The 26339-nt window shown below is 36.5% G+C and overlaps 1 protein-coding gene across 1 annotated transcript in view; it reads left to right on the top strand.

Annotated features, from left to right (window-relative positions):
* Positions 1-25916, top strand: part of LOC127844518 (guanylate cyclase 32E-like) — a 72633-nt gene extending 46717 nt beyond the window's left edge. Inside the window, exons 12-21 of the mRNA XM_052374785.1 lie at positions 2514-2585; positions 3150-3315; positions 9687-9836; positions 11191-11362; positions 12158-12298; positions 14839-14962; positions 20875-21118; positions 22084-22182; positions 23017-23108; positions 23535-25916. Coding sequence (XP_052230745.1) covers positions 2514-2585; positions 3150-3315; positions 9687-9836; positions 11191-11362; positions 12158-12298; positions 14839-14962; positions 20875-21118; positions 22084-22182; positions 23017-23108; positions 23535-24083 — 1809 coding nt within the window. The 3' untranslated portion in view covers positions 24084-25916. The remainder of the gene's footprint in view (positions 1-2513; positions 2586-3149; positions 3316-9686; positions 9837-11190; positions 11363-12157; positions 12299-14838; positions 14963-20874; positions 21119-22083; positions 22183-23016; positions 23109-23534) is intronic.
* The last annotated feature ends 423 nt before the right edge of the window (positions 25917-26339 follow it).

Raw genomic sequence — 26339 nt, forward strand, 5'->3', positions numbered from 1 at the left:
GACAGGCAGCGGTAATCGTTCCTAGCATACTGAGTTACGGTTCTTAGCGTAGCTAAGGCTTCTAAGCACATACTGATTTGCACAACATGCTCTGTAAATATAGTCGTGAGCGCTAACGCTCACAACTAAAAATGATCAGCATGTGAACAGTTGGGATATAATTTTAACTTGACGGCGCTCGATGGCAATGTTTTCTTTCTTTCTTTATTTTTTTAGTTACCCGTTGTTTATTATAATGCATACACATACTAAATCAATAAAAAATCTTCCGACAAAACGTCTTCTTAAAAAAAGATAGTTCGACTATGTTTATATTGACAAGGTAAGCCACTCGCCATTTTCTCAAGCAACGGAAATGCGATATTACCCATAATTAAATCGCTGTCACCCCGCTCGCTTTTTGAAAAGCCAACGCATGTGCGTAAAGTGTCGTCCCAGATTAGTCTGTGCGGACTGTTTACTCATTTATGTATTTACCTATTTGAAGCTTCGTATATTATCGAGGTTTGTTCTCTTAACACGTTTCCTGATTGTCACCGATTATAGAAAACAAAATGGCCAAGGCCAAGATAAAAATAAATTTTTATATTCCTTAAATTATTTGAATTGAAAATATATATCTCAACTTTATAATTTGGAATCTCTGTTATATTCATGCAAACCATTTTTATCAATGACAACATTTACAGATTTTGTTTTAAACAATTTTATAATGATTGTACGTATGCTCGTAGATGATTTTTTTAGGGAGTTATTGTCCTTTTAAAATTAAAATGTCATTTTCTAATGCTTATTTTCGTTTCTGTTCGAAATCAATTGAACTAATAATCAGAATTGCATTTAAGCCGTTCAGTACATTTCTTATAGGGTATACGCTCATTCCCCCCTGATACTAATTCTTGGCGTTAAATATCTGACACTTCGATTTTATGAAGCTTCGTAATAATGCAGCGTCTATTTGATTGGACACACAGGTGGTTAGCGTGTGGCTATGATATTAATTACTGAAAACATCATTTTGAATGATAAATAATCAGATTATAACGAAAAATCAACTTTTCTGAAAAAAAATTCACTATCAAATATACATATGTTATATATATATATATATTCACACATATGGCCAGTTACGGGGTCTCTGATTTAGAAATAGGTTATGGGGTTCCCACTTTAAATACATGTATCTCCATACCCTTTTTTATCCGATATAAACACGAATTAAGGTATATAGGGGTACCTACTATTATTATTGTATATAAATACGTCATTTATTTAACGTCTTATACAAGGAAATATATAGCGAACTTATTTGCGAGGTATATACAATTTCAATTTCAGACCTGATTGTGGTTTTCGATTTAAGACCTTATTGTGAGATTTGATTGCATTACCTCCCCTACACCCCCCTCATAGTAATTAAAGGAGCCTAGATTGCGGGGTTGTATATAGACCCCGTTTTTTATATTGACCTCGTAAGTACAGTCTGAAAACTACAGAGACCGCGTTACTGGCACTATGTATTGGTATATATATATATATATATATATATATATATATATATATATATATATATATATATATATATATATATATATATATATATATATACATATGTTATATATATATATATATATATATATATATATATATATATTTGAAAGTGAATTTTATTTTCCAGATAAGTTGAACCACCTGTGGTTGGACATGCGTTTTATTTCAGACATATCTGCTTCAATAATTTACCATTCAGCCATTTCCTTTTGATTAGTATTATGACATTTTACACAATACTGTGTTAGATTACAGGTAGGAAGAGCCAGATTTCATGTAATTTTATAAGCTGTATCGCCTACGGGATGGGCATCCTCAGGATTGGCATGTCGTTCCGCTCCGGTGAATCGTCCGAGTGATTTTGAACACAGAATAATAATGTGTCCACAAATTTTACGCGTACATGGACAAAAACGCTTGATTGGGAGGCATATATTATATTCACCAATATTTTTGTTTGACATATGTCATATGATGGAACAGCTTTATCTTATTTTGGGAACGTTGGATCATATTTAAATACTGTTATATCGCTAAACATAATATACGAATACACGTAACGTATTGGGTTTATTGAAATGTCAAGAAATTTGCTTCGCAGTTGAAGGGGTGTTCTTTAACATAATACAAAATATTATAAAAGCGTAAGTTATGTAGTGCGTTTGTACATAATAATACAAAACAACAAACTAACTAACAACACAGCAACAATACTTAATATCCAATATATTTGTTCGTGAATTAAATTGTTAACTTACGACATTGAACATTCACCCGCTAAGTAAGATAAAGAATTGGCCGATGATTACCGATCCCATATAAAGAATGATTTGATGTTTACCAATACCATATAAAGGTTAATCCGACGTTTACCGAGTTCATATAAACAATGTGTCGATGTTAACCGATGTTTACCGATGCTTACCGATCCATGTTAATACCGCAACATTTGGCTGTTTCAGGACATACTTAACAATGAAGATTTCAGTGTGGACGATATGTTCGTATCATCACTGGTCTCTGACCTAATCAAAGTAAGTGAGCCTGCCAAATGTTATCTTCCAAACTTACTATAGAAAATACAAGGTTCTCACAACATTGAAAATGGTAAAAATGAAAGCTATTGGTTTTCATATTTCTCGCCTTAATTATTTAACATCACATGTCTTCGTATTTTTATGTCATATTACGTGCGAGAAAACAGTCTTCATACAAATATTTCAAACTGGCATTGCATGAACTTAGTTCGCCTCTCTTACATTCCTGATTTTACAACAAAATTACTTGATTATTTTTAATAAGTATGAGCCTCGCTCTGGGAAATCAGGGCGTAATGCATGTTCGTATAGGGTCGTCCCAAAATAAGCCGTTGCAGTCCGAACATGCTAATCAGAAACGACACTGTCCACTTTCATGGACGTTTTAGTTTAAAGCAAGCCTCTTTTAAACGAGATTCAGTTTAAGCGAACAATTTCGTCCCTGATTAGCCTGGGCAGACTGCACAGCCTTATCTGTTAAGACACTTAAAAGCACATGCACGAAACCTGGTTTACCGAGAATGTGGCTCAAATAAGTATATTTCACATACGAATGAACAGGGTATGACGTTCATCCACGACAGCGAGATCCATTACCATGGCAATCTGAAGACCAGCAATTGTCTCGTGGACGCGCGTTGGGTACTCATGGTAACGGACTTTGGACTACACAGGCTTGACAAAGGGCGCGTCTTAAGCTTCTCGGATTCGCAAAACTTCTATGAAAGTATGTCACCTTCCCAACAGCACTACAATAAAAGTATGTTACTTTCCCTACAAAACTACTATGAAGGTATGTCACCTTCCCGACAGAACTACTAAGAAAGAATGTCACCTTCCCCACAACACAAGAATGAAGTATGTAAACTGCCCTACATAACCACTATGAATGTATGTCACTTTCCCTACAGAACTACTTTGTAAGTTTGTCACCTTCCCAACAGAACTACTATGTAAGTTTGTCACCATCCCCACAGAACTACTATGTAAGTTTGTCACCATCCCCACAGAACCACCATAAAAGTTTGTCACCATCCCCACAGAAACACTATGAAAGTATGTCTGATTCCCTGCTATAATGAAAGTATGTCACAATCCCCACAAAACTACTTTAAAAGTATGCCGCATTCCCCACATTGCTACATTCAAAGTATTACACATATTCCATTGTACTACTATGTAAGTATGCGACACTTCAAACATAACTTCTATGCTAGTATGTCAAATTCCCTACTGAACTTCTAAACATGTCACCTTTCTCAGAGAACTGCCATGACAAAATGCCAATTTCTCTACAGAACTACTGTCAAAGTAAGTCACCTCCCCCACAACAATATTTTGAAAGTATTTCACCTTTCTCACAAAGCTACAATGAGAGTATTACACATTCCCCATTGAACTACTATGTAAGTATGTGACATTCACAACAGAACGTATATGTAAGTATGTCAAATTCCCCACTAAGCTTCTGAATATATCACCTTTCTCAGAAAACTACTATGAAAGTCTGTCCACTTCCCTACAGTACTACTATGAAAGTATGATACCTTCCCTATATAACTACTATCAAAATATGTTGCCTTCTCCACAGAATAAGTATGCCAGTATGTCACATTATTAAACGAACTACATTGTATGTATGTTACATTCCCTACATAACCTCTGAGAATGTCATCTTCTTCAGAGAAGTACTATGAAAGTATATCAACTGCCCTACACAACTATTATAAAACTATTTCACATTTCCCACACAGAAGTACTATACATTTATATCAACATCTCCTCAGAACTGCAATGCAAGTTTGTCAACTTCCATACATTAATAACATGTAAGTATTTGATTTTTTTTTGTCAACGTATTTCGTTTTTTTTTTAAATCGGGCAATATAGTGAGATTAAGCGAAGATTTATTCATCCACAAATGTAATGAAACATACTATCACAATCCTTTTGGAAACGTGGGGACCTTTATAAGTTGTGCAATGGTGGAGTTTTTGAAAGCAAATTGATGTTTTTTGCCTGTGGGACGAGAAAATGTCTACCAGATCGATACGTTTATGCCACCAGACGATTGCTCTCAATATATACAAGTTGCTACATTGACAAACACATTGGCCTCTTGCGGATCTGATTATTTTGTATTTTTCCAAAATAGATGGAGCTAATGCCGTTGAGGTGGCGCTAAGGACAGGAGATGGCGCCAATGATATATGAATCAGCACATGACTTACATTTGACATATATTGTTCCTATTCATATTTTTTTTTTCATTTTTCAAGTTATATACATTAATCCAAACCTGTACAGAACTTATACACATTCTATAAAACAGATGCAAATATATAAGTAACAAACTCAAGTAAGATGTCGGCAACCTGTATTAGAAATAGCGTAAGAAATAAACCTAAAATATGTAATACTAAATAAATCCAATAACAAAATTATCACAATTTTAACTATTGAATTACGAAGTACTTAAAACATCATTCATATCAACACATATATGATGGAAAATATGCGGATAACAATAGGATTTTTTGACAAACATCTCTGCTGAAATAAATAACATTAGTTATTGTTATACAATGTAAATGTCAATCGAGATGTAGCGGAGCTCATCATATGTTGATCGTTGGCCATTAGTACATCAGGTGTCATCCCTGTGGTATTGAAGATGTCTCTTGCGGCGAATACGATGTTTATTTGAAGTCACTCCCGCCGTCATGAAGATTAACCGATTGTAGACTCGTCCGTGGCGATTGACATGCATTTGTTGATTCAGATCTGCTTTCTGATGTTAATATTGCGTCGTCGATTGTCGTTTATGTTTCAATCATTGTTGGTGTATTTGCGTTTGTTGTTTGTACTTTTGTTGTTGGTTCCAGCGTTATTTCTCTCAGGACATTAAGATATTCTATTGATCATAATGTTCATAAGGTATTAACTATAGCAGTTTTTCCCTTTGATGGCTTAAGTGTGCCAAAGTATAGTTGACTTTGGATGCGCTATCCACGCACGTCATTTAGATGAACCACATGCATCTACTCTAAAGTGTTTAACGTCATAAGTAACTTGTCCAGTGTTGCTTTACTTTTGTCCTTCAAAGATTCTCAGGCGTTGATTTTTCTTCTTGCAATAAAGAACCATGTGTTTTGATTTGAGAACAAAACACAATGATGTCTCTTATGAATTTTATGTTGATGAAGTACCGTCTTCAATTCGTTGTGGAAGTCGTTGTTTTGCGATGTCGATTTTCAAAGACGTAGTCTTGATATCTCGATCTTTCCTTTGCGGTGTTGTGATACAATCATCAGGTGTTTAAAATCATGGCAAACATTTATAAATATCCCGTTCGTTATTGTTTTATATCGCCATGACAACTTACTATAACGTCTTTGTAATTACACTATATATAACATGAGAACACCCAATGCCGACGTGTACAATCTTGTGCAAAACCACATGTCCAAAGCTATCGAAGTAACATGATATGCGACAAACAAATAAGGATTATAAGCCAACCATTTACATTCCCTGCATATCCCACGACGTGTCTATTTTCGAGATAAGCAATGAGTAATTAATTAACTTTGTGTTCATCTCGTTTAGTATGATGTTATTTATAATTACCATCTGTATAGCCATCTGATATCGTTCTGAAGCATGTATTGGTTAATTCATTAATTACCTGGGCTCTTTGTATGTAAGATATTGCTTATAGTAGGATTTTTTCCCATTTCCGTGACCCATTAATAACATTGAATTTCTGTTGTTTATAATTTCCAATGCGTATTATATTTTGCATACTAATTTTTGATATAATATTAAACCTGTTACGCTGTTAATATGGTGATTTCATAAACCTCATTCTCCACTAAAGTTTTGCCGTTGACAGGTTCGAACTGTGCAACATAGGTATTCGTAAAAATGCGCAAATATGACAAGGCAGACTTTATTAGATATGCATTCATAACATTAGAACCGATAACGGCAAATCTCAAAAGTAGGTCTTGTTCTCTAAATGAACTAATCCCACGATTCTAATGCAAAAAGCATCTTACACCATGCATAAATGGTAGGCTCTTATAAACCTCTATGTACCCTAAAGAGTTTATTCTATAACAGAAATGCAATGCGCATATATCATTATATTTTAATTACGCAGTATACGCGACAGAACACATAAAATTCCTACTTAAAATTACTCATGACCTCCAATATTACCGATACCCTACATACATCTGCAATATACTCAAGACCTTCACTATTACCGATACCCTACATACATCTGCAATATACACAATGATGATGATGATGTATATACATATTTACAAAATATTTTTGTGTGTGTTATTAGTGTCTGCCCTATTTATATTCGCAATTAACATTACTGTTCTTATTTATGTGCTTACATTCCTAATTTCTTTATTCTATTAATGCATGACCATATACAATTAGTAAAGTATACTGATTTTTGTGTGCGTCTCTAAATTCTCATTTATGTGCAGGTCCTTAGTTCATATCGTACATAAAATGACGTAAAGTTCGGATACTCTCTAATTTATATTCCTACCTTCAAATTTCCTATATTATAACATATAAACATTAACAATTCTTAAAAAATCCTTTATTATGTATACGCCTCTAATATATGTTTTCCTATAATGTAAATTATTGTAACATCCTTCTAATATTCTCATTTACTCATACGTTCTAATTCAATGAAGATTTGCAAAAATAACAACAATTTAAAATGTATTTATTTTTATGTAAAAAATGTGTCCGTACATAATTATATATTCTTATAATACAAAAGTTATAGAAAACTCTTTAAATACTCTAAATTATATGCGCGCCTCTAATTTCATTATTTCTATAACTCATAAAATAACGTAAAATTCAAATACTTTCTTATTTGTTTATTTTATTCTGAATGCATCGATATTTGAGAAAAAAATACTGATCAATGCAATATTTTAATTGATTTTGATACTTGCAACATTTCTTTGTTCATAATTCATTATTACAATTCTTTGAACATCTAACTACGTACAAATCTTCGAAATAATTATTAAAAATTTCGTTGTCATGATGCCTTTTACTTTTTATTTCTTACATTATCAATTTTGAAATTAGCTCTCCCAGTTTGCCACAATTTTAATTTTAAACAACTGACCTGGATTCATGTCGCGTTATGGTTGTTTTGTTGGCCAGTGATGTACTTATAGTGGATATTTTACTTCTCGGTTCGCTTCGGCACGGCAACCATTTAATACTGTGTAACATAGTTGACGGAGAAAAAACGGCACGATAAACGTAGACAAAGTCAAATTCTGATTTCTTTACGTTTTATTTTTACTTATTTTAACACAACACAACGTTTTCAAAATGTTTATTCAAATTCATTGTAACACACGAAATCCCACAACCGGCCTCGCCAGCGATAGAAAGCAATAACGTGTGCAATTCTGATTGGCCGTTTGTAAAGTCACGTGCCTGCAACGTAGAGTTGATGAAACGTGTGCAATTCTTAATTGCCGTTTGTAAAGCCACGTGTCTGCAACATAACTATGACACATGCAACGGACACATAACGAGTACATACGGAATTGACCGAAGATTGACACATGAGGTAAGCACATATTCGTGCCATGTACTTATTGACTTTTGATAACCCGGGGCTACTGAAATGTTGATCTAGGTGATTGCCTATTTAAGATTGTATGAAATTTGGTACAAATTCGATTATTATATTAATTCAATAATGATGCTCAAAATATGCGTTATCTTACAAATTAAAACAGCTGAAAGTGTGCATTGACGCCAACTCCTGTCATCAGCGCCACCTCCTTGGCATTGGCTCCATCTCTTTCTGGAGAAATACAAAATTATCTATTAAACCGACTAGTGGCCACTGTTTTTGTTCATGCAACAAACTTGTATATGTTAAAATCAATGGTTTGATGTCTTTGGCGTTTTCATTGGGTGGAAATTTTCTCGTCACACAGGCCAACAAACAATAACATCGATATGCGTTCCAAAACGCCACCATTACACAACTCATAAAGGTCCTCATGTTTGCAAATTAGTTTTAATTGTGTGTTTCTGTATATGTGTGGATGAATCAATCTTCGCTGAATCGCACTAAAATGTCCGATGTTTTAAATAATGCGATTTATATACATTTATTAATGTATATGGAACCTTTTTAACGTAGTCTTGATAACTTAAAGGACCAATGCGTTTGATAAATTCAGTGATATGAACATCATCTGTCGTCTTTTGCCTTGTTTCAGCGACATTTGGAGAAACACAGCTCAAATACATGCACGCATTCAGTAAACCTCTTAGAGAAACCGTTTATGGTAGGCGATTACATTGTGATATAACATTAAATCGCCGCATATATATGACCTTTGACCTTGAAGGATGACCTTGACCTTTCACCACTCAAAATGTGCAGCTCCATGAGATACACATGCATGCCAAATATCAAGTTGCTTGCTTCAATATTGCAAAAGTGTACATTAAATGAGCGATTTTGACCCATATATTTTACCTTTGACCGTGAAGGATGATCTTGACCTTTCACCACCCAAAATGTGCAGCTCCATGAGATACACATGCATGCTAAATATCAAGTTGCTATCTTCTATATTGCAAAAGTTATGGTAAATGTTAAAAAATGACCAAACTAACAGACCAACGTACAGACAGGGAAAAAACAATATGTCCCCCACTATAGTTAAGCTTTTTATGTCCCCCAGTCTATACTGGCGGACAAATTGTCTTTGCCCTGTCTGTTTGTTGGTTTGTTTGCGTCAAACTTTAACATTGGTCATAACTTTTGAAATATTGAAGATAGCAACTTGATATTTGGCATGCATATGTATCTAATGTATCTGCACATTTTGAGTGGTGAAAGGTCATGGTCAACCTTTAAGGTCAAAGGTCAAATATATGGAGGGACATAGTGTTTCACAAACACATCTTGTTTCATATCAATATACCGTGCCATACGTTAAGTATTGACTCATACACTTTTCCAAATCAACGGTGAAGGTTAAAGACTTGAGATGTTTTAAAATAACATTCCAGGTCTATTATGGCGCGCACCGGAACTACACAGAAGCACGAACCGGGAGGCCGTGGGAACACAGAAGGCAGACGTGTACGCGTTCGCGCTCATACTGTACGCGCTAATAGGCCGAAAGGGCCCGTGGGGAAACACATCTTACTCCAGCAAAGGTAGAAACAGTCTCTAAAATATAACTGATGGTGATAAGGATTTAATATCTTATTTATAATAATTCAATATTGTTTTACATGTTGGAACGATACATGTCATTGCATAACGTAACGTTAAAAAGAAAAAATAATATATTACAATGGTCAAACAAATTGTAGAAACAATGGCTGGGTTTTAACTTCCAAAAGTCAAGGGTTGTGCAGGATGTATAAACCTGTATTGAGAATGCTATTGTTTACATGTACACAAAACGCATTAGCTGAGTCACGTTCTATGAAGTATTGTCCGAGATAAGCATTTGCAGTTACTAGCTAAGTCAGTTCTAGGAAGTATTGTCCGAGATAAGCCTGTGAGTCACTAGCTAAGTCAGTTCTATGAAGTATTGTCCGAGATAATCCTGTGCAGTCACTAGCTAAGTCAGTTCTAGGAAGTATTGTCCGAGATAATCCTGTGCAGTCACTAGCTAAGTCAGTTCTATGAAGTATTGTCCGAGATAATCCTGTGCAGTCACTAGCTAAGTCGCGTTCTATGAAGTATTGTCCGATATTAACCTGTGCAGTCACCAGCTTAGTCATGTGCTAGGAAGTATTGTCTGAGATAAGCCTGTGCAGTCACTAGCTAAGTCACGTTCTGGAAAGTATTGTCCGAGATAAGCCTACGCAGTCACTAGCTAAGTCACATTCTAGGGAATATTGTCCGAGATAAGCCTGTGCAGTCTCTAGCTAAGTCACGTTTTAGGTAGTATTGTCCGAGCAAAGCCAGTGCAGTTACTGGCTAAGTCACGTTCTATGAAGTATTGTCCGATAATAACCTGTGCAGCCATTAGCTAAGTCACGTTTTGGGAAGTATTTCCGAGATAAGCCTGTGCTGTCACTAGCTAAGTCACGTTCTAGGAAGTATTGTCCGAGATAAGCACGTGCAGTCACTAGCTAAGTCAGTTCTTGGAAGTATTTACCGAGATAAGCCTGTGCAGTTACTAGCTAAGTCACGTTCTATGAAGTATTGTCCGAGAAAAGTCTGTGTAGCCTCAGGCTAAGTCACGTGCTAGGAAGTATTATCCGAGATAAGCCTGTGCAGTCACTAGCTAAGTCAGTTCAAGGAAGTATTGTCCGAGATAAGCCTGTGCAGTCACTAGCTAAGTCACGTTCTAGGAAGAATTGTCCGAGATAATCTTGTGTAGTCTACTATTGTCACCAGAACGAGGCTCATTGAAAATGAGCTGACGTATTAATGTGTAACCGTTTGTTATCACGAACGAGTAATATTGAAATAGTATTCATGTTGGTGTTACCTGTATACTGCATCTCATGTGATACAAAGGCTCGAATGCCTTATTTTCTTATTTTTCTAAAGAAATTGTCGCGCTACTACGGAGCGAGAGTTCCCCCATCAGACCGGATATGACCGGTCTTTCGTGCGAGCCCTTCATAAGCGACTGTATCCGGGAGTGCTGGGCGCAGGACCCGGACATGAGACCGACATTTAAGGACATCCGCGTGAAACTGAAGCCGATGTTGCAAGGAATGTAAGGGCATCAACCTTATTCAACTTAACGGATCAAATTAACATTTTACTCGCTTATGAAGTGGCTTAGTTATATGTTGTCTTTTTTAGTTTTTTTATCATTATGTTTGTTCGAAATTGTTGCAGTCAAAATTTTCGACAACATGGATCCAAATCCATTATTTCTATTTTTTATGAAATCTTTTATTTCGACGTCATTTTGCCTATTGATATATTATCTGGCTGATTTCAATAAGTCTGTGATTATGCTGCTTTATTTCATAAATTCTACACTATCAGCAATGTTAACAATATCTGCCTAAAATAAGGAGGACTTATATACATATTATCTGCCTGATTTCAGTATATCTATGTTATCTGTCTGATTAAAGCAGCAAGTCAGACGTTATATGTCTGATTTGATCAGTTCTAGCATTATATGCCTGATTTCAGCGAGTCGAGTCGAACACAATATTATGATTTCAGCAAACATTAAAGTAACTGCCTGATTTTAGCAAGTCTAACATTATCTGCGTTATTTAATTAAGTATAGCATAATATATTAATTTCGACAAGTCAAAATAATATCTGATTTGAAAAGGTCGAACACAATTCGCCTAAAGCAAGTCTCACATTATCTACCTGATTTCATCCAGTCTAGCCTTATCTACATGATTGCAGCAAATTTAATGTTATCTGCCTGACTTAAGCAAGTCTTACTTTATCTGCCCAATTTCTGAAAATTTAACATTAATTACCCTACTTCAGCACGTCTTAAATTATCTGTCAGCAAGTCTAGCATCTTCTCCGTTTTCAGAAAGTCTAACATATTGGATAACATGCTGTACATGATGGAGCGTTACTCCAATAACCTTGAGAGTCTGGTCGCTGACCGCACAGAGTTGCTATCCGAGGAGAAGAAGATGACGGAGAACTTGTTGCTGAGGATGTTGCCAAGGTAAACCAAGTGAAACAAACATGTGTTTCCAAGATAAACCAAGTGACACAAGTTTCTGCTGCCAAGGAAAACCAATTCACACAGTACCATGTTGCCACGGTAGACCATTTGTCACAGACACGTGTTGCTAAGGTAAATTATGTGACACATACACGTATAGCTAAGGTAGCCCATATGACACAGACACGTATTGCTAAGGTAGACTTTATGACACAGACACGTATTGCTAAGGTAGCCCATATTACACAGACACGTGTTGCTAAGGTAGCCCATATGACACAGACACGTATTGCTAAGGTAGACTTTTTGACACAGACACGTATTGCTTAGGTAGTCCATATGACACAGACACGTATTGCTAAGATAGGCCTTATGACACAGACACGTGTTGCTAAGGTAGACTATGACACAGACACGTATTGCTAAAGTAGCCCATATGACACAGACACGTGTTGCTAAGGTAGCCCATATGACACAGACACGTATTGCTAAGATAGGCCTTATGACACATACACTTGTTGCTAAGGAATACTTTATGACACAGACACATGTTTCTAAGGTAGCCCCTATGACACAGACACGTATTGCTAAGGTAGCCCATATGACACAGACACGTGTTGCTAAGGTAGCCCATATGACACAGACACGTATTGCTAAGGTAGCCAATATGACACAGACACGTGTTGCTAAGGTAGGCCTTATGACACAGACATGTATTGCTAAGGTAGACTTTATGACACAGACACGTGTTGCTAAGGTAGCCCATATGACACAGACACGTATTGCTAAGGTAGCCCATATGACACAGACACGTGTTGCTACGGTAGCCCATATGACACAGACACGTATTGCTTAGGTAGCCCATATGACACAGACACGTGTTGCTAAGGTAGTCCATATGACACAGACATGTATTGCTAAGGTAGCCCATATGACACAGACACGTATTGCTAAGGAAGGCCTTATGACACAGACACGTATTGCTAAGGTAACCCATATGACACAGACACGTATGGCTAAGGTAGACTTTATGACACAGACACGTATTGCTTAGGTAGCCCTTATGACACAGACACGTATTGCTAAGGAAGGCCTTATGACACAGACACGTATTGCTAAGGTAACCCATATGACACAGACACGTATGGCTAAGGTAGTCTTTATGACACAGACACGTATTGCTTAGGTAGCCCATATGACACAGACACGTGTTACCTATGTAGACCAAGAGACAAAGACACGTATTGCCAGACTAGATCAAGTGGCACAGACACGTGTTGCAAGGATAGACCATGTAACACAGACAATTGTTGCCAAGGTTAACTATTTTACACAATAACGTTTTTGCAAGGTAGACCATTTGACTAATTCACGTTTTGCCAAGGTAGCCCATATGACACAGACACGTATTGCAAAGAAAGAGCGTATGGCACAGACACGTGTTGCCGAGGTAGCCCATATGACGCAGATACGTGTTGCAAAGGTAACCATATGACACAGACACGTATTGCTAAGGTTAACCATATGACACAGACATGTATTGCCAACGTAGACCATGTGACACAGACACGTATTGTAAAGGTAGCCCATATATCACAGACACGTGTTGCTAAGTTAGCCCATTTGACACAGACACGTGTTACCAAGATAGCCCATATATCACAGACACGTGTTGCCAAGGTTGCCCATATTATAAGACACATATTGCTTAGGTAGCCCTTATGACACAGACACGTATTGCTAAGGTAAACCATATTAAACAGACACGTGTTGCCAAGGTAGCCCATATAAAAAGTCATGTTTTTTTTTCAAAATAGCTTATATGACATAGACACGTATTGTCAAGGTAGCACATATGGAACAGACACGTGTTGCAAAAGATCTATCAAATATTTATTCATAGATCGTTGGTGTTACCAAGGAAGCCCATATGATACTGACACGTGTTGCCAAGGTAGCCCATATGACGAATACACGTTTTGCCAAAGTGGGTCTTATGGCGTTTCGCCCAGCATAGCTCAAGCCTGCGAAATTTTGCGCGAAATTTTGCGCAATCTGGTCAGGAGCTGTTCGCAATAAAATAATGAAAGGTCTCGTGATCTCAATGGGCACTTCTTCCAAGACTGCACAATTTGCAGGCTGTACTGTAGCCAAGCTGGCCGAACATGGAATGAGACTCATTTTCGCCGGACGCGGGTCTTTAAAAATATAACTAAGTCTTGAAAATTAAAGTCAAACTGTGTTTTTATATTCGGTACCGTATTCAGGCTTTCAGGAACGATTGCATGACCGTCTGACCACTTACGGCAATTATTTGTGCTAAGAAAAAATGAATCTTATCTTTACACTATAATATTTCGGCAATCGTTGTTTTCTAGCAATGCGAAAAAAACTTATTCGAAAATCCAGGCGGAGGCGGAAAAAGCCAGAAATGTGTCATCCCTGATTAGTATATTCGGACTTAACATGATAATCTGGGTCGACAATTTACGCACATGCATTATACCCCGTTTTACCATATTAATTTTTTTAATTGTCAGACTCGTTGCTGAGCGGCTGAAAAAAGGCGAGCCGGTGGTGCCGGAAGTGTACGAGAGTGTCTCCATCTACTTCTCGGACATCGTGGGCTTTACCGCCCTGTCAGCGGAGAGCACGCCCATGGAGGTAATGACTGGGGCAATTGACACGTATATCGTTGCGCATTTGAGCCTCGCTTTGAGAAAATGTTGCTTAATTGCTTGGTGCAATTGCACACAGTGTCGTCCTAGATTTGACTATACAGTCCGCACAGCCGAATAAAGGACATCACTGCGCGCTTTTATAGCATGTTTTGTTTACATTAAGTTGTTCTTACCTAAAATCAAATATAGGCGGAAAGTGTCGTCCCTGAATGCGGACTGCACTGGCTACTCTGGGACGACATTTAATCACATGCATTAAGTTCGTTTTCACAGAGCGCGGCCCATTTCTATTTGTGAAAGGTTGGTTTATTGCAGTTAGTTTGGGTGCACCATTTTTCAGCTTTGAGTGCTACTATTTTCCTCTGAAATACAATCATTGATTTCCAAATGTCTACATGACAGGTGTGAATTCACAAAGACGGGGCAACTGGGTGTGGGGCGCGATTTTATCTGACAACCGTTATATAACATAAAGCTGTTGAACACGGCGACATATTTTTTTATAAAAATGACAGCACAACGCTGATAAGTGAGTTGGTATTGCTTATAAAATATAAAAAATATCGTATTGTATGACAATATGTACGTCCATCTCTTATAAGAAGCATATATATATTTCTTTTAAATGATTACACCCTTTCGGCTCTCGTTTTTTTGTTTGTTTCAAGATCGTAGACGTCGGAATACACGTTATTGAAGGAAAACAATCCACAAATCTTTTGTCTATTTACGTGACGTTCAAGAATCTGGAAGAACACAAATCATTTTCTCTTACAATACACAGTATTGACGCACGTGTGCAGTAAAATATTACTAAAATCACAGGTGTTTCATTTTCCCGACGTCGTCTCATCCCTGATAACTAATTTATTGTCAAAATATTTGGTTTAACCCCCAATTTAGGAACTTAAAGCAATTTTGGGACCTGGCCTCCAAATGACAAATAGCTCTTCCTATGTTAAAGAGCTTGTCACGAAATGCCTTACCATCTTTAAAAAGTGTAAATGTGCACTTCAATATAATAGTATTAAAGCATGCTATGTGGTGCAATATAAGTGCTCACTGTAGAATTAAAATAATGGTGTACGAAAAACCTGTCGATCAATTAACCTATGTTCAATAGGATGAATTGTACGAGATAATTGAGTGTTTATCGGCCAATCTCAGTTATATTTACTTTATTGTCCCCTACCGGTTTCACCGGAGGGGACTTATGGTTTGCGCTCTGTGCGTCTGTGAGTCTGTCTGTGAGTCTGTCTGTCACACCTTTCTGGATCCTGCGATAACTTGAAAAGTTCTTCATATTTTTTTTATAAAACTTCAAATATAGATAGATGGCAATATTGACATTATGCACGTCATTTCACTTTGTTCCTACGTCAAAAAGTCTGGTTGCTATGGCAGGAATTAATTAAAACATTATGACAATGGTGGAAGTTCCTCACAATGGTGGAACCGGTAGGGGACATTTATTGCTTGACAATAGTCTTGTTTAATGTATTTTATGACGTGACGACTTTATTCTGATATTAACTTTTGTTTAACCATTGTGTAACAGTCTTTTAAGAGGATGCATGTTAGAGGGCGATAATAAGTGCATATTTCGTTGCAATATGTGGATAAGGAATTGAAAATCAGCGGAGGACTGAGAAACCATAGCCCATTCATAGACCTCATGGGTTTAAATGTAGAAAATGCCAGAAAGAATCCTTCAAAAGAGCCGTACTCAAACAGAAAATAAAACACGAATCAAACCAAACATGAGCAGCTTATGTTTGTAGTGTGTGTAGTTTATTTCATACAGGCAACATGGATAAGTCCTACATATAATTGCAATTAGGGCTAAATTACACGTTTCGTTTCGTATATGTCATTGTGCTTGTTTCTAACTTTAAAAAAATAAATAAATCATTATATGTGTTACGTCATTTCTTCCCACGATGTCACGAATATATTTTCGGATGTATGGCGTACTTACATACATGATACAAAATCATTTGGGTCAGAATGCATTCGGTATGCATTTGACTTATAAAAATTTCTTAATATTACACGTTTCGTTCCGTATATGGCATTATGCTAGTTTCTCACGTTTTTTTATTTAAATAAACCATTTTCTGTGTAACGTCGTTCCTCTCCACGATGTCATTTGGGTTGTAATGCATGTGTGATACATTTGACATATTAACATAACTCAACATTAGAAGGTATTTTACAAACAAACGAAATAACCTATCTAAAAGAACTAATACTTTATTCTCGATACAAAAGTCGTAAATACATGTATTCATATAAGGTTTAATGAAAAAAATCATGTGTATATTGATTACTTCTACTGATATCATATCGTGTATTGCATTTTCAAAAATCTTTACACTACTATTTCACGTTTTGCCATGAAATATATTTACCAACGCAGAACATGTTTAAAGGAAGGTCGTCCAAAATGTGTCACATACATACATACATGTATCAGAATCGTTATTGTAAAACGCGTCAAAGTCAATATATTAAATAAACAGTTAATATGTATATTATATTATATTATATTATATTTACAAAAATCCACCGATATGCATCTTCTAAGCAAACGTCAGGTATTCCAAATTGCTTCAGGCGTTCCGAATATCAATAATGGTAGTATTTGGTCGTAACAACATTATAATAGTATCAATCCGGCTTTACGCTTTTTTGTCTTTCAGTACACTTTTAGTGCACGTATATATTATTGTTTTTTGTGTTTAACTGGCGCGGTACTTCGACGTAATCTTTTTTGTTTTGTGCTCATTTCGCTTTCTAGAGTTGTACACACTTCATAACGCCTTCTTTTTAAATCTTTGCATCCTAAACGTCTGTAACTGGCGGCATGATACCTCGAAATAGAAAGAATAGTATTCCGGTTAGACTGGCGGCATGATACCTCGAAATAGAAAGAATAGTATTCCGGTTAGGAAGCTTGGCATCCTAAACGTCTGTAACTGGCGGCATGATACCTCGAAATAGAAAGAATAGTATTCCGGTTAGACTGGCGGCATGATACCTCGAAATAGAAAGAACTGTATTCCGGTTAGGAAGCTTGGCATCCTAAACGTCTGTAACTGGCGGCATGATACCTCGAAATAGAAAGAATAGTATTCCGGTTAGACTGGCGGCATGTTACCTCGAAATAGAAAGAACTGTATTCCGGTTTGGAAGCTTGGCATCCTAAACGTCTGTAACTGGCGGCATGAAACCTCGAAATAGAAAGAATAGTATTCCGGTTAGACTGGCGGCATGATACCTCGAAATAGAAAGAACTGTATTCCGGTTAGGAAGCTTGGCATCCTAAACGTCTGTAACTGGCGGCATGATACCTCGAAATAGAAAGAATAGTATTCCGGTTAGACTGGCGGCATGATACCTCGAAATAGAAAGAACTGTATTCCGGTTAGGAAGCTTGGCATCCTAAACGTCTGTAACTGGCGGCATGATACCTCGAAATAGAAAGAATAGTATTCCGATTAGACTGGCGGCATGATACCTCGAAATAGAAAGAACTGTATTCCGGTTAGGAAGCAAAGTATTCAGTTTGAGGGTTATTCAAACATAAGTATAATAAGATGTATTAAAATAAACGTGTAAGAATTCAAACTGTGTAAATAAAACCGTCAGATTCCTTAAATTCCGCACACAAATGCTATTATATGAGAACACTTTTAACAATGAAAATTTATAATATAACAATTAATAAACAAATAAAAAGATGATTATCTCTAAAAAGAGCATGTTCCCCAAAAAATTTGCACACACGTGGAATTCATTCACGACAGTTATTTTTTGCTGAATAAGTCTCACAGTCAGGTAGTTTCTTAGATTACATGTTTTGGTGTTGATAAGCAATAATTATAGAGTTATGGAAATTGCATCTGATAATTAACCATTTTGGTTTCCAATACGTTCACTTATTATTTTGGTATATGTTATGTATAACATCCTTAAGATAAACGACCGTTTGATGTACAAGTTATATTGTTAGTCTGTAACACATTACATCTTCACTGTAGGTAATAGTGTGTGTTTTTTTCACACCGGTAACTCATTTTCGAGTATCTGTCACAAGTCTATTCGTCGGTCTAGAATATGATACTATATGCTCCTTCATAATAGTATTTTCTAAGGTTACTTAGTCTCATTGTTGTATGTTTTGTGTTTTCTAAGGTATAAGTTTTTGCATTTCCCTTTTTGATTTTTTTTACAAAATATTGTACTCAAAATTCGTTTACTTTATTTATACTATCATATTTTTCTTAATTTATCATTAATCAATAATTTCGAAAATTCAAGTATTCCATTTTTATATTTTGGCTGTTATTATATAAAATTTATTGATAATTTCTAACATTCGATTAATACAAAAAGATGTATGAATACTTTCCAATAATAATGTCCAATAAATCTATTAATAATTTCAGCATCAAATCAGTCAAATATTATTTAACCTTATTAATGGTTAATGGATTATGTATAGTTTCCAAAATCCTATTTTTATATTTATATTTATAATAATGTCCGAAAGTATCCATTACGTTACAGTGTTTAACAACTTTAAACGTAGGAAAGAGCTGTTTTTTGTCAATAAATCAGTTATCAGAGATGAAACGGAGTCGGGAAAATGAAATAATCGTGATTTAAGTTATATTTTACTGTACACGTGCGTCAATAATGTATATTATATGAGAAAATGATATGTGTACATACAATATCTCGAACGTCATGTAAATGCGCAACAGATTTGTGGATTGTTTTCCTTCAATAACGTTTTGATCCCGACGTCTACGATCTTGAAACAAAAAAAATCAAGGAAAGCGCAAACACTGTAGAGCCGAAATGGCGTAATCATATAAAATAAATATAACTATAAAGAGGCTTACCGGGTGAAAATAGCCGCTACTCCTTCCCGAACAATACGAAAAAGACGCCATATTGGAAGTAAGGTCCGAGTAACATCACTTAAACCCGGTAATCTCCCGTATACGCATGCACCCATCTCCTGAACGGCTATCTTAAAGCCACTGTGTTAATCGTAATGACCGAATAACTTCAAATCATGTAAACGAGTGACAATTTGGCAGTTTTTGTATACTGTTGTTGTATTTAAAACAAATTTTACGTCGCTTTATCACATTTTATGTTACACATCAACATTAAAAATCGAGATATTTCACGTGTCAAATACATTTGTTAATCAGCTTACAGTACAAATGTACGATAGTTGTTGATGACTGAAAAGAAAATGCATATTCAATATAATGCATAGGGTTAACTAAATAAAAGCTTAGTGGTACAAAGACTCTAATATGATAGGCGAATAGTGTACTTAAGAAAACGTCGAACTTTATCGTTAATACATTGTCAAAATACATCCTCAAAATGGACATGTAAAAGTAACGGTACATGGGTGCATCGTAAATTTGTTTCAGCATTTGTCAAATATTGAACTGAATTTCGCAGTATAGTTCTTTATCGGCAAATGCGACGATTGATGAGTGGGTATTCAATCCAAGTGGTCGTTTTTTATGGTGTACCGGGTAAATATATTCCAGCATCGCTCTGAAAAAACTGGGACTGAATGCATGCACGTCATTTGTCGTCATAGATTAGCCTACGAAGAGTGCACAGGATAATCAGGGATGATACTTTCCGTCTAATGCATTTTAGCTGAGAAATCATTTTAATGAAAAATTCCATAAAAACGACAAGTGTCGTCCAAGATAAAACTGTGCGGACTTCACACGCTAATCTGGGACAACACTGCGCACATGTATTGAGCGCCTATTTCGCAGATCGCGGTAATAAAGAATAAAAATAAAGAGTGTAGTATGTTGTTTCTGAAACGTTGCTCCTGATTGTCCACAGGTTGTCTGCATGCTGAACGACCTCTACACGTGCTTCGACGCAATCGTTGAGAACTTTGACGTCTACAAGATTGAGACGATTGGTGACGCGTATTTTGTCGTGAGTGGTCTGCCTTTGCGAAACGAGGACCTGCACGCGGGCGAGATAGCGTCTATGTCACTGCGCATGCTCGAGGAAATCAAACGCTTTAAGATACGTCACAGACCTGACGACACACTTAAGTTGCGGATCGGTCTGCATTCGGGTGTGTGCGTTGACACGTCTGAGTTCTAAATCGTTTTGCGTTTAAAATGTAATCTTTAACATCTGTGAAAATGAAGCTAACTAGATTAGTTTCAACCTCCTGATTATCATCGTTGGTGAACACCGCTTAATATAAACAACTCTGTCATATGATATAATATTATGCTATTTGTCATTCTCTATATATAGGATCTGGCACGAGTTGTCATATCATACCATATTTTATTAAACGAGTTCAAGAATTTTGTTCGTTAGCGAGCCTTTGGCGAGCTTACGTACGAATTTCCTGGACGAGTTTAATAAAATATGGTATGACATGACAACGAGTGTCAGATCTTTTTTATCACATGCTTTTAAATGAGCAAATTCAATAAATACTTACGCAAACATAATGATTAATCCCGAATGTTGTTTACATTTCGTGACGTCATTTTACGTTACAACGTCATTTCAGCAAAATAACAAAATGCGATTGGTCAATAAACGAAAACTAAGCCAATGAAAACTCTTAAAAATGTTGTATTACACATGTGTTATAAAAAAAAAAATTGTTGTATTACATGGGAAACAGTGTATAGCATGTGATAAATATATCTAAAATATAGCTGTATTAAAGCCTTTTTATACATCAGTTAGAACAAATACAACTTTGACATTACCGGAACATAGTTTTACCAAAATTAGTTCGCGTTTTATTTATAACGGTATATACCTCATCGTACGACAATGGGTCTAATGCCACATGCGTCCAAAGTAGCCCTTGTAGCCTGCGCAATCTCAAGGAGCTATTTAAGCTCCAAAGTCAAGTAAGGTCAATATACCATGATCTCAATATCCAACAGGAAAGCTGCTTACCAGACAGCGTGACTGCGCTGGCTGCCTGGTTTGTACTACGCATGACACATGTGGTATTAGGCACATTTTCGTATGAGTGACTCATATATAATACATTTTTTTCCCGTGCAGGTCCTTGTGTGGCCGGGGTGGTTGGCCTCAAGATGCCGCGCTACACACTGTTCGGAGACACGGTGAACACAGCGTCCCGCATGGAGTCCACGGGCGTTCGTGAGTAGCAGATTCGTGTAGCCTTCCACAAATGTCAAACATGTTTTTATTTAAAATGTATATGTCGATTAAAGGATGTATTAGGTGGTATGACATTCTGATCATACAATGAGTTTTGAGTTGTTCTTTATGCTTTATGTTGAATTCGCCACATGGCAAACGTAACTATATATAATGTAACATATAACCTTATTTTTTCAATAAACGTATAATGTAATAAATCTGACTGTTCATGTCTAAATGCACAGTATGGCATATAAATTCGATCCAAATTAAAATACAGTTTCAATTTCCATATTGTGTCTATCATTGTGTGTATAGAAAATTGTTTCGCCTTCCCGTATGCAGTTGTGTACGTGTTCCCGGTCTCTTAATGAAGATTTGCTCCAATGCTGTTACAGTTGCTCAGTTGGTTTCGTTATGATTAACATCAGCCTCTATGTAGGTTTTTGATTCGACCTGTCTCTTATTTTTAGCCTTGAAGATCCACTGCAGCTAGACTTGTGGCTGCTCTGTGTTCAGCCTTAGAAATCCACTGCTGTGAGGCAATCACGTGTCTGCTCTGTTTTCATAATTGAAGATCCACTACAGCGAGACAATCACGTGTTTTCTCTTTTTTCAAACCTTTTTTTCAGACCTGCAGATCCACTGCAGTTACACTATCACGTGTCTGCTCAGTTTTCAGACCTGCAGATCCACTGCAGTGAGTTTATCGCGTGTCTGCTCTGTTTTTAGCCCTTAAGATCCACTTCTGTGAGACAATAACGTGTGTGCTCTGACTTCAGCCCTGTAGATCCTTGCAATTAGACAATCCTGTTTCTGCTCTGTTTTCAGCCCTTAAGATTCACTGCAGTGAGACAATCACCTGCCTTTTAAGGAAGCTTGGTGGTTACCACCTCGCTGAGCGAGGCCTCGTTAACGCAAAGGTAAGAACAATGCAGGGCTTGGTTATGAATAATTAACTCGTCATTTGACTACCATTTTAATATGTGAATATGACGTGTTTGTTTATAAACTGGAAAGTAATCTCTTAGTGAAAATCCAGTTAAGGCTGAAAGGGGTTTTCCTGATCACACATGCATTAAACGCCGTTTTCCCGGTTACAGCTCAAGTTTTATTGTGCTTGTTTAATTCGAAAGCCGGATGTTTGGTCCCCCGTATAAACAGACGCTGACTGATATTCGGCCGACCTCACGGCTCACATTTTCTATCATGGAATATAACCTCAACAGCTTTAACTGTGACTGAATTTGTTTCTGGTTATGAGTGATATCGTGTTCCCATATGAAATTAATAAAACTGTTATCTGTTATGTTATCTACACTGTGAATACCATGCTGATTTCTGTTTAGGGTAAAGGCGAAATGCTGACCTATTTTCTAGAGGGCGAGGACGAGTCTCACCGCCAGAGGCGCATCTCTCACACCCGACTCTCTGGTCAAAACACACCAAATGGTGCCGTGAATCCAGTCGGCGAGATATTTGGCGCGCCCATCATCCATCCACGATATTGGAATAATTTCTCCAGTAACGGCTCATTTGACCTCTCTCCTGATTTCCCAAATAACAATCCGAACATTTTACTTCTAGAGAACTGTGACAGCCTCGAGGACAATGTAATTAACGCATCTTTCAACGCGAAAAATGCTCTCTCCCAGAAAGGCATGCAGAGGAGCGGTTCCACGCAGCATCCCCATGCTTTAAACTCAACATGCAACTCAAGACTTCAAAATCTGACGACCGATGACCAGCTGACCGATCGGCCGGCCAGAATTGTGAGCCAGATATCGGATTCAGTTAATGGTAGACCACCTGGAGATGCCATGAACAATGTAACTCGTGGACTGCTTAAGAGGAATTTATCAGCCCCATCGTACATGGTAGCAGAGCACAGCGTATGACAGGGATAGTAACGCCTTTACAAAGTGTGTTGTGAAACATGTCACATCCTTAATTGACCACTCGCCAGCTGTCAATCAAACTCACGTAATAATCAATCAGATTTCGTTTATTTCGGCCACATGGTCCGACAAACAAAGACTGTCGGAGTAATGGAATAAGCGTTTTATGAAAACACAACTTAGTGGGCGGAGCGATCGCGTAGTTGGCGACTGGTCAATTGCACTACGGTACTTGTGACAAAAAATAGTAACGTCATAATGCTTACAGTGTGAACGAAGCTTATTATACGTGCATGTGTATGTCTGTGATAAAAAAATAATTTAATTCTTAACAACGGTAATATACCACGTTAACTCGAAATTCAAGTCAGCATTGCAGATTACACCTATATGATATTCTTGGTTGAGAACAATACGTCACAGATATAAATACTATTTGTAGCCTGGATTTATTAAAACTTTATATACTAGTATATATTCTTATTGAGGCTAAGACATGAATTGAATTTATTTCTAAGATGGGGTTAGTTAAAGCAGGCGTAAGATACAACACTATGAATGCGTGTTCACAAACCTTACCCGCACGCCAACATGTGTGTTTGACTTAAACATTACATGCAGGATACTTAAATATATATTTAATGTGTATTGATGTAATTCTAATAATGTCCGTTAAAAATCGGGCAATCAATTTAAAAGAATAGTGAGATCACTAGTTATGCATGGCATGTAAACAGGGTATGACAACTTAAATACCGGTTTCGCTCTAGAATGCAATATTGTTTATTTCTTGCTTAATTATGAGGTTTCTCATGCATCATATTTATATATTCTCATACATATCATACCTGGCGTCATATTTACATGATTTTTCACTGCATTCGTTTTCTTTGCGTCAATTTTGATCAACACTCGGATTAACACATGCAGTGTGTTTTATCATCTTTGTGTTTGGCATTAAGTCAAATGTTGAAACATGGTTGTTTGTGACATTATTTGAAATGTTGAAAAACCTTCGTGTTATATTAAATATTTGCATTCAGTAATCTACTAGACAACGTTAGACAATAAGTGTGAGAGATAAAATTTATCGACCCGTTTTTGTTGTGGTGAATGCTAATGGCGGTCTGTTGTGGTTCGAAGCAATGACGGTCTCTTGTGGTGAAAACTAATAACGGGCTGTTATGGCGAGAACATGGATATTAATATATATTAGCACTTCTGGCATTTTTGTTTAATATTTTATGTGTAATAGCCACTCTATGGGTATATTATATGTAGTCTGAATAACCTTAAGCTGTGTAAGAGTGTTATTACAATATCTTGATCCTACGTCAATGTCAATGTCAAGTCTTGTTCATTAGTGTTTGTTATGTTTGCGATATTTATATTCTGTGTTTTTATAATGGTACAGTGCAATTAAGTATATATTTTTTGGCCAAAGAATGCCACTAAGAAATGCAATGTTTAAACCAATATGGATATCTCGATTAGTGAGATTTTATTGACGTATGTGCATTTCCCATTGTTCATGTTCCTTACGTATTTATACTTAAACAAAGATCGTTTAGAAATGTTCCACTGTGGGTACATGGGCATTTTGGGGGTGACACTGTCGGCGAACGGACAATGGTGTTCCATTACAAATGTGATAAATACTCAGTAATAAGATTCCAGATTGCTGGTTGTCCTCCTTGCAGAACCGCCTTGCACAGTACATGAAGACTTGTTTTACGATTATGTGTTTTATATTATGTTAAATTATGTGTGTATTTTATTTTTCGACTGTGATTAAATGTTGTTTCATAGAATATTTAATAAAGTGAATTTTCATTTCGTTTTAATATTTAGTGCACAAACAAAATCGTACATGATTTGTATCAACCATGTATTGCATAAATCTACATTGTAGTAGCTTTAAACGCCTGTCGTTTCTTTATACGAATATGTCTTATACAAATATGATGTAAACAAAAATACACATTACGTATACACACATACACGCCCCGGACAAGAACCGGTTTGAAGGTATGTCAAGTCTCAAACTAAGCACATAAATGATCACGAAGTGCACAATTATGAATAAACATTTCGCACATATCATCACAATTCATGTGAAACAGCATCTAGGTAAAATACTAATCAATTACATGTACAGTTTCATTTGCGACTGTTTTGATATGCACCAAACCAACATAATTGCAATTTTTGAGGCATTTTCAAATGTAAGAATTCCAAATATCAGAGTATCAGCTT

The sequence above is a fragment of the Dreissena polymorpha genome, chromosome 1 (assembly GCF_020536995.1).
Source record: "Dreissena polymorpha isolate Duluth1 chromosome 1, UMN_Dpol_1.0, whole genome shotgun sequence".
Lineage (NCBI taxonomy): Eukaryota > Metazoa > Mollusca > Bivalvia > Myida > Dreissenidae > Dreissena > Dreissena polymorpha.